The sequence below is a fragment of the Penaeus japonicus genome, unplaced genomic scaffold (assembly GCF_977035675.1).
Source record: "Penaeus japonicus unplaced genomic scaffold, GWHDUDI00000001_assembly GWHDUDI00000013, whole genome shotgun sequence".
In the NCBI taxonomy this organism is placed as follows: Eukaryota; Metazoa; Arthropoda; class Malacostraca; order Decapoda; family Penaeidae; genus Penaeus; species Penaeus japonicus.
Window position 1 is genome coordinate 24,843,496 of NW_028234415.1, and position 10,000 is coordinate 24,853,495.

Here is a 10,000-nt window from a genome sequence, read left to right on the forward strand (position 1 = left end):
GGTAAATGGATATTAAACATATTAAATTGAAAATATTGACATTTTCTAAGGTACAGCTAGTAGTAGCGGGGACATATAACATAAAAATTCAATTACTGAAGATGGAATCCAGACGATATTGAAATGTGAAAGTAAATCTAACGGTGTTACGGGAATCGAACACAATTGTTAATTTTGTGGCCATCAGCAAACCAATAAGGTGATATTATTTGCGAGCGACGATGCCTTCTGGTGTAGACTTTTTTTGTTTATGGATCAGTTATAGATTAATTTGTGGCTACATGAGGAATGACGCAAAGCTATTGCAAAGCATCACCGTAATGCTCTTCTTGCTGTTAACATTACTTTACTTTTGCTACAAGGAAATCCTATGATAACGGGGATATTTACTGGAATAACTTGGTGTGTTTTAAACAAGCTATTAAAATTGATAGCTAGAGCAATTACTCTACCTTAGATATGTGATTACCATAATCAACATCATTTATTTTTCTATGAAATATAAATATTCATATATACTGAATATAATTAATGATAACTATGGGAGCTCGAAGCCATAACATACACATAGGCGGATAACATAAAGACAACCATAACAAAATAACAGCATTATGAGGGAAGACACAATAACAAATAGTAGAGTAGAAATTACCAATGAAAATGAGACCTTTACAATTACCCGGCCAATTTGTGTACGCTTAGCGAAAGTAATAACATCCAGTTTTTAACATAACATCAGTAAGTCCATTGTTATGAAGATTGATTGCGTCTCAATTGCACGCCTGTATTGCAATGAAACGTCGCGATGACTGGACGGCGGCAGAATATTTAAGGTCCCATTAAAAACTCAGGCGCAGAAATCCTCTTGTGATTAAGAACACTTAACCAAATAGGAATGTTAGGACAGTGTTAATATTCCGTGTACGCTTGTCACATCGTCAGAACGCAATGCCGTGTATATATCCGCGGCAATTGACGGTGTAGCAATGTAAATAGTATTAATAAATTGGAAAAAAGAAGTGTAAAAAAAAAACAAGAGGGTATTTATGGAATAGCTGTGTTGTGAATTTTAAAAGTGAACAATACGATTCCGTTTTGAAAGAAGAAGAAAAAAAAAAAAAGTACCATGATTATCGAGCGATATGCGATCAACATTATAATGACTGTATCAACAAAATACAAGTGTGTACGGAACGTAAAAAAATATATTAATACATTTTTCGAATCTGTCATGTCTGTCACGCGATGGTATTCCAAACTGTTGAATGATTGGCAGCTGTCTAAATTAGGCTATCCAGGTACGTTTACTTTCCTTAAATAAAACCTGAATAATGTGAGCATGAAACTAAACTGTACTAAAGTGTGACAGTATATTTAGAATATTAAGAAATATGTATATATATATATATATATATATATATATATATATATATATATATATATATATATATATATATATATCTATATATATCTGTAGCACTTGGTAGGGTTTACGTTTTTCTCTCCCCCACACAAAGGTGACCTTGTTAATGATGTCCTTCCACCACTGCTACCTCATCAACCACAAGTGAACTCCATACTTCCCTTGGTCCGGCCATTACCTTATTTCTCCCGGCAAAAACGTCCAGACATCATCCCCGGCGCCGCAACAAAGTACGCTTCCCACCGATCTTATCTACTGAGCGTAGACACCGATGTCAATATGATAAATTCGCAGTCTTTCCAGCGTGTCTTGTGTCGATTCTCGTCGTCCCATTCGCCGTTCGCGAGATTCTCCATCGCCGCGCCGTCGTTCTCTCGCAAACGTTACGTCTACCGCATTGCCGGATCCCGCTCGCCCGCCGCCAACCGCTACCGCTGACGATGGTAGTAGTAGTGTCTGCGGCGGATTCCCCGGCAGGAAAAGTCCACTTTTTCAGGAAATGGCTGCATATATAGTCACTTTACTCCGGCAGCGGCGCGGGCCAAGCGGCTGACCGCAGCGCCAACCGCCAAATTATCGTCTCTTCCGTCCAGGGGAATTTTATACTGCAAACAGTTTGTGTTAACGGTGCTGACACGTTGCGCTCCCGACTCGCCGCCGCGTGATGAAGTGATTTACAGGTCTCTTTGTGTGGCTGATTGTTCTTGTAACCTGCTGATTCTACTGAGAACCTCGCTGACCTCTGCGGCTGACTGCGTTGCTGACCGGTGTGTTCGGTGCTTGGCCACCCGATGCTATTGCGAGGCTCACCCTTCCACTAACTTGGGAATATTTTGTGGCCAATTACGTCGCTCACGTGGAACAATTGTGGTTGACTTGAGTAACAGCTTTGCAATTGTGACTTTGGGATGAAACTAACGGTGCCTTTGTGGAAATAGAAATTGGCAGCGACATTAATGAAAGTTGTAGAAATTAGCTCATATTTCTCGTCAGAACACATTTCCTCACTTGAATGTAATTGCTCATAACGAACGTAAAATCGTAAAAGGTGATAATTACTGTCGTAATTTTTCAACTCATTTCGAGAATTTTCGATTTAGATGTATTGCTTCGAAAATTAATGATAATACAGATAAAGTTCAACTGAACGAGATGTGAAAACGTGAGCAAAAGTATCAACCGACTCTTGCTATTTGATCATTTTCTTATCATGCGTTTCTTTGGTTCTAATCAGAAGAAGACATCACAGAAAATAACATTTAGTAACAGCGAGAAGATGCTCTAGATATTATCATCTCCCTCCCGTAGCAGTCCCATCGCATACACAAGAAAAATCAGCTGACAATTTCCCGCTCTGGCTCGGCCAAGGAGACACCAGCCGCCCGCCTGGCCGCCCGCCCGTCCGCCCGCGAGGCCACACGAAGCGGCGGAACCGCTGGCCATCTCGCGAGGCGTCCTGCAAGCTCAGGAGACTGCGAGTTTGCAGGTCCTCGGGGCTTTGTCACCACTAAACCATACCACTTCACCATTACCATAGCAATACGCAGGTTCCACTATCGCAAAACACCATAATTTTACACAACAACACGCGGAGTCGGCGACCGTAAAATACAACCCCTCACCCACCCCTCTTGGATTCGTCGGACTGGTGTGGGTCTTGGCAGCTGCTGTGTCTGTTTGTCCGTTTTATTTGTAGAGTTTAGGTGTTGTCCCTTTGCCTTTTAATGAGATAATGTGTCTTCTTTACGAGATGGCTTATACCTTTTACTTTAGGTCTTCATGATTGTGTAGCACCTTTTTTTTCTCTCTCACTTAACTTGCATCCTGTTGCAAAGGATGATGGTTTTGATTTTTTGCATTACAACCCATATATATATATTCACTGTAGCGTTCGTTATGTTTCACTTAGTCGCATGACTGAATTTGCGTGTTCATGATAGATCATAGTGCACCGACCGGCAGTTCCGCTTCCCTGCGTCGCTTGATATTCGGAGGTTCATTTTTGCTTACCTGGAATAGGCACGGTGTCTCAGCAGCTGTATATCATTCTCCCTTTGTCAAAATGAATAGATTCACTATAAATTAAACGTATTAATGAACGTGAACTCATAATGAAACACACACACACACACACACACACACACACACACACACACACACACACACACACACACACACACACACACACACACACACATTCATCTTTCCCGTCTACTGCCTCTAGGTAACCGCTTATTCAGCCATGCTACCTCCACACTTTCTCGTCCATGTAGCATCCGTGGTCTTACGTGGAACCACTCGTATAATTGTTTCATTGGAAGTGTGACAGTGGCGGTGGTTTCCCCTTCGGGTTGTTAGTCTAGCCAGGTCCGTCTGTCTTCCTAGCTGTCTACTTGTTTTCTTATTCCAAAGATAGGTGGGTTGATGTTTTGTCTTACTGTGTAGGTATGTTTTTAAGCGTATTTTTATTGTTTGGAACTACGGTAAGGAGTAAGGTATATGGGTATCTTCCAAATATGTGAACAGCGGGACAGATTTAGCATCACCTTAGTTCAATACCTCGCGATTTCGTGATAGAGAACTGGACAAAACTGGACTCAAATAACAATGTCTTTTACATATCCGAATTCCACGTTTATTCATAACACGGGGGTGATCAAGCATGTAGAATCAGGATGTTCATATTTGTAAAAAAAAAAAAAAAAAAAGTATCTGTAATGTCTTATGGTTTCCGGAGGATGCTCCCAAGACGCTTCGAAACCGACAGTATGAAATTATGACTTTCTTCAGTTCATGGAAACTCCTATGTAAATTTTAAAGCCGGTTACATGTCGATTGGTGTTGCACGGGTACAGACTTAGGTTTCGTATATATAAGTATTCCCAACTTATTCATACTAATCCAAATTTATTATGGTATTTTAAAATATATTTATATGTCGATGGCCTGAACTTACAGTACATCCAAAACCACCCTGTAAATAGAGAACGACAATCACTGCCTTCGAATACAAAAGTTGAAAATGAAATGGATGTCCTCGCAGCAAGGCAGCAGTAAGCCAATAAGGCGAGCCATCCTCCACAAATAACTGTGTATAATAATGTGCTTCAAACGGGCCCCAAAAAAGAGAGATAACCCGAAGACTTGAAGCGCTAGGAGTCAGGCCTTGGGACAATCTTGCTGTAGTTTCACGATCTTGGAAAAGTTAGATTTGAGCTGGAGTTAAGAGGTGTGGAGGCCCCAAGGAGCGACCCGGGTATATAATGCATAATTACCAGAGTTGAGCGCAAAATAAATTCAAAGTTCAAAGTTTTGTCTTTCACGGCGTCACATGGAAAAAGCATCAGTTGGAATTAAAAACATTTAATGCAAAAGGAATTAAAACTTGGGTTATAAATCTTTGATGAAGTTTCCCTTAGTTCCTAATGAAAAATCCTTCTTGAATTATGATTAGACATTAAAAAACTTTGACCAAAACTCCTTACTTACAAACTTTGGCCTTCATTTTTCCTTCGCTTCGCTGATATATAATGAATGAAAACAGATGAATTAAAGCTTCACTCACTCTTTCATTTGCCTTCGACATTTTTCCAGATTAGAGCGTCCTGATTCTGCCTGCAGATAACCCGCCTGGGATCTCGAGAAACCCGCTATTTGGGCTTCCGCTAATACGTATCCTTGAGACTTTTTGGGTCGGCGTACACACAGGCTGTCCCCAAACCTCACATGACTGCCGCTGCTACCTCTACCTATGATCTGGCTCAGAGCAAATAATCAAAAAATGTTGAGCTCCTCGACACTCAGCCCTCGGATAATGTTAAATGTGACACTCTGCTCGCTACGAGTGATAATTCAGAAAATTCGGGCCAAGTTTCCTCATTACCAAGTCAGATACGAATGGCCGTGTTTCCTCGGGATATGAAGGGGGCGAGACGGGAGGGCAAGGGGGGGAGGGGTCGGAGAAGTTGTGTGCGTGTGTGAGTGTGTGTGCGCGCGTGTGGAAGGGGGGAGGAGGAGGGAAGAGAGAGAGAGAGGGAGGTACTGCTGCTTTACCTCCCCACCCCTGACTCTCGTGTCATCCCCCCCCTCCACCCCCAACCTCGGCTGCTTTCTCCGCTGTCCCCCCCTCCTTTCCCCCCGCCACTTCTCCGAACGTCCCCACCTCCACATGTGGGGGTATTATATCTTTTGTTTTAGAGATTGTTAATAAAATAAACTAGGAGTTTTGAGACGGTATGGAGTTAGCGGCGGGGGTAGGGGGTGGGGGTGGGGGGAGGGTTAGAAATGAGACGAGGCAGGATGAGTAGGTGGGTAGGAGTACAGGGGGATGAGGAAGAGGATAAGCATGGCTTTATTTTTTATTACTTTTCTTGACGGCGAGAATATTTCCAACGACGCTCGGGGTTCTTATGAAACATGATATTTTTTTCATGAGGGACCTTATTTCACAGTTCTAATGTAAGTACTGATTATCAAACTTATATTATTGAGACTTTGCCATTAGCGATACCGACAGTGATTTATGACGTTGGATAGTTGTCATATGGCAGTGACAACAAGCCATCAACTGTTGAAAGCTGAACATGTTATAGCTATTAAAATGGTAATATTTGTTTACTGTTTTCTCTTCTTCTTTTCATAAACATTACACCCAGCGAACCTCTTACAGTAATTTCACTAAAATAGAATCATGCACATACATACGCACACAAGCATACGCACACGCACACGCGCACGCGCACGCACACGCGCACGCGCACACACACACACACACACACACACACACACACACACACACGCACACGCACACGCACACGCACACGCACACGCACACACACACACACACACACACACACACACACACACACACACACACACACACATTCTCACACTCACACACACTCTCACATTCCCACACTCTTACTCTCTCTCTCTCTCTCATACACACACACGCACAACACCCACATACACGCGCGCGCACACACACACACACACACACACACACACACACACACACACACACACACACACACACACACACACACACACACACACACACACACACACACACGCAAAAACTAATGACATGAAGATCTTCAGTAAGCAGGCAACCAATCGTGCCGAGCGCATTCCATCAATGTTTTGAACTCGGAGCAAAAACCTGCGCACCCTCATCCGCGAACGGGGAACTCAAGGATGACATCTCGGGGACAAAAGTGGCTTTTACTACCGTGCCATCCAGCAGTGTTCCAGGCTCTCTCGGACGCCAGCTTTCCATTTTCCAGCGGTTTTCCAGCCAGTGCCCTTAGGAAGTATTGGGTCCCACCAAATGGAGCGGTCGTTCTCCGCTCATATAAATGTCTCGTTGAATGATCGTTTGTGCGACCTCACAGGAAACGAGCCGACGCTGAGGACGAGGGGACAGGCTAAGGGGAATATGGACGTAGGTAGGGGGAGGAGGGAAGGGAGGGGAAGGGAAGGGGAGGGGAGGGAAGGGAGGAGAAGGGAGGGGAGGGAAGGACGATGAAGACCCAACAGTGACCGGCGAAGGGAAGTCAAGACGTCCTCATCATTTGATTCTATTTTTCCCGGTTTTATATTTACGAGCGAGCGATAGTGAGGGGAGAAAGAGAGGAAAAGTGGGGAGATAATGAGAGAGAGAGAGAGAGAGAGAGAGAGAGAGAGAGAGAGAGAGAGAGAGAGAGAGAGATGAGGAGAAAGAATAATATAGAGATAAAAAGAGTGATAGGGAGACAGAAAGGATAAGAGAGAAATAGTGGAAATATGAGAAAGACAGATAACAAATAAAAGAGTTTGAGAGAGAGAAAGAGAGAGATTGAGAGAGAGGAGAGGGGAGGAAAAGTATAAGATTAAAATAAAGAGAGAGAGAGAGAGAGAGAGAGAGAGAGAGAGAGAGAGAGAGAGAGAGAGAGAGAGAGAGAGAGAGAGAGAGAGAGAGAGAGAGAGAGAGAGAGAAAGAAAGAAAGAGAATGAACCCTACCTACAAGCCTGACGCTAATATCGCTCAAGCTGAGTCATGAACAAGTAAACAAAATCGGTTCAGAGATTTTCCGGCGAATGAATCGGTGACGACGATTCCTCCGTAGCATCTGGTCCGATAATGAGATGAAGGCAGAGCAGAGGGAAGAGATGAGGAGGGAAGAGATGAGGAGGAAGACTTTTGAAAAGCAGTAAACGTCGAAGTTTGGCGGTTCCAATGTTCTTGATTGATCCACTGGAAAATTGGTAGAATAAGACCGACCGCGAGAAATTAACGCGTCCGCCCGGAAACTTATGGAGATAAACCCTTCAAATTCATATGAATATTAAACAGGCCAGGTCGCTGTGATGGGGGGTATTCGGGGGATGGTGGGGGGGGGGGTCTTTTGGTGATGGGGGAAGGGGTCTCTGAGGGTGGTTGGGGATAGTGGGTAGGGGTGGGAGGGGAGGGGAGGGGATAGGAGGCTTAAGTTAGTGGGGGAAGGATAAGAGGGAAGAAGGCAAAGCTCTCCCGCAGCTCGGCACACGACAGTACGTCAAGGGCTATCAATTAATCTCATATAAAATGGGATCGCTTGTGTATCGTGCTTAATTGGGAAGAGGATAGCTGACGTCCGATACTCGGGGGTGATTCATTATGCAAGGATAAATGATGTGTTGTGCATCACATTCTGGAGGAGGATGTTGTAGGGATCTATGCATATGTGGGACGGACAGAGAAAGAAGCGAAGGGGGATAAAGATACATGTACGCACGCGCGAGCGCTCACACTCACAATAAAACACACACACACACTCATACCCATATATATATATATATATATATATATATATGTATATATATAGATAGATAGATAGATAGATAGATTCATATGAGTGAGTGGGTGAGTGAGTGAGTGAGTGAGTGAGTGAGTGAGTGAGTGAGTGAGTGAGTGAGAGAGAGAGAGAGAGAGAGAGAGAGAGAGAGAGCAAAAATAAGAAATGCAAGAGAAGGAAAACGTTAGAGAGAGAAAAAAATGAGACGGTATAGGGCACTTAGCTGCGGTCACTAGTCGGGGTTATAATGGAGTTGGATGCGACTGTTATGGGTGCTGTATAAAGGGGGTACCGCAGCCAGATGGTGTTTCACGCTACATAAACGGGAAATCTACGGCACTGCATGGTGTACACTCTTGTGCCACCAAGAGGGGAAAACTCTTGTGCGGGGGGGAATAGGGAGGGAAGAGAAGGAGGACGGGTGGGTGGGGGATGGGGGGAGGATAAAGTGGAAGGTCAGGAAAGGAGAAAAAAATGTATAAACTGTGGAAGAGAATAGGAAGGCGCTTTGACCTTCTTCTTCCGACTTTTCTGTCTGAAGAAGAGAAGTTAGAGCCTTATTAGGTGCAGGATGTTAGTCTCGTTCTTGCCTTTGAATATTGGCTTGTAAATTCTTGTTAACACTGGTTTGCTGTTAAATTTATTGCAAATTGTCCAGAGTGTGACTTTGTGTTATGGGAACGTTTGTCTGCAATAAGCCTCCGATTATTTGCTGTGTTCAATCATGTGTAGTGGCCGATAATTTGTTATGTCCGGTTATTTATAGGATTACTGGTCACCATATTTCCGGTTCTCGTTGTTCAGCCAACGTGTCAGTCAGAAGACGCTTTGTTTTTTTCGCTCTCTGTTTGTTCTCGCGGTCGTGTCCACGGTTGTCACTGGTCTGAATTGCCTGATTAATGCCGAGGACAGGAAATGTTCTGGGAAGTGGAATTACAGAGATGAAACAACTTATATATTTGGTAGCTTGTAGACAACATTTCTAAGAGTGTGTAACTGCAAACTACTTTCTGGGTCTGTTTTCGAGCAAACTAATGTTTCTATTTTCGAAACAATGCTAATCTTACCGTCTGTGTTTCCTGTAGGTACGGTGCCGGCTACGACCTCGCTGCCCGCAGGAAGAACGCCACAAGGGAGTCCACAGCGACGCTGAAGGCGTGGCTGAACGAGCACAAGAAGAACCCTTACCCGACCAAGGGCGAGAAGATCATGCTGGCGATCATCACCAAGATGACTCTGACGCAGGTGAGTTTAGCGAAGACGTGAAAATGCGACGTTCAAAGAGTGGCTGTGGCGCACTTAATGGATTTTATCGCTCAAGGCACACTGACGGAAATACTTTTTTGATGAATATGATGACTATGTGGATCATCGCGGTAATGATCCTCACACATGTAGCATGTGGCTGTGAAAGGTAATCAGCGCGAGGTAGAGTATCATTATCAAAATGGTTGTCAGTGTGTGCGTTGATGGTGATGTCTTAATGGTGAAAGTTGCCGGTGTGTCACTGATAACAATACTAATGGTTTCTTGGCTGAAACACGATGCCATTCCTTGCAGTTATCACAAGCACTACCGATTTCTCGTCGCCATTGTGAAATTTGTGTTTTACAATTAGTGTCTGTCTTCACATCCGTTACAAAGCCTGGTCTCTTTGGCATAGGTATCCACGTGGTTTGCAAATGCCCGCCGTCGCTTAAAGAAAGAGAACAAGATGACTTGGGAACCCAGGAACAAAACAGATGACGATGACGCCAAGTTG

The 10,000-nt window shown here is 43.8% G+C and overlaps 1 protein-coding gene across 2 annotated transcripts in view; it reads left to right on the forward strand.

Annotated features, from left to right (window-relative positions):
* Positions 1-10,000, forward strand: part of LOC122246600 (homeobox protein caupolican) — a 103,938-nt gene that overhangs the window by 56,746 nt on the left and 37,192 nt on the right. For both annotated transcript variants that reach the window (XM_043005251.2, XM_043005250.2), the window contains exons 4-5: positions 9,324-9,483; positions 9,902-10,000. The exon at positions 9,902-10,000 is cut by the window's right edge and continues 85 nt beyond it. In XM_043005251.2, coding sequence (XP_042861185.1) covers positions 9,324-9,483; positions 9,902-10,000 — 259 coding nt within the window. The remainder of the gene's footprint in view (positions 1-9,323; positions 9,484-9,901) is intronic.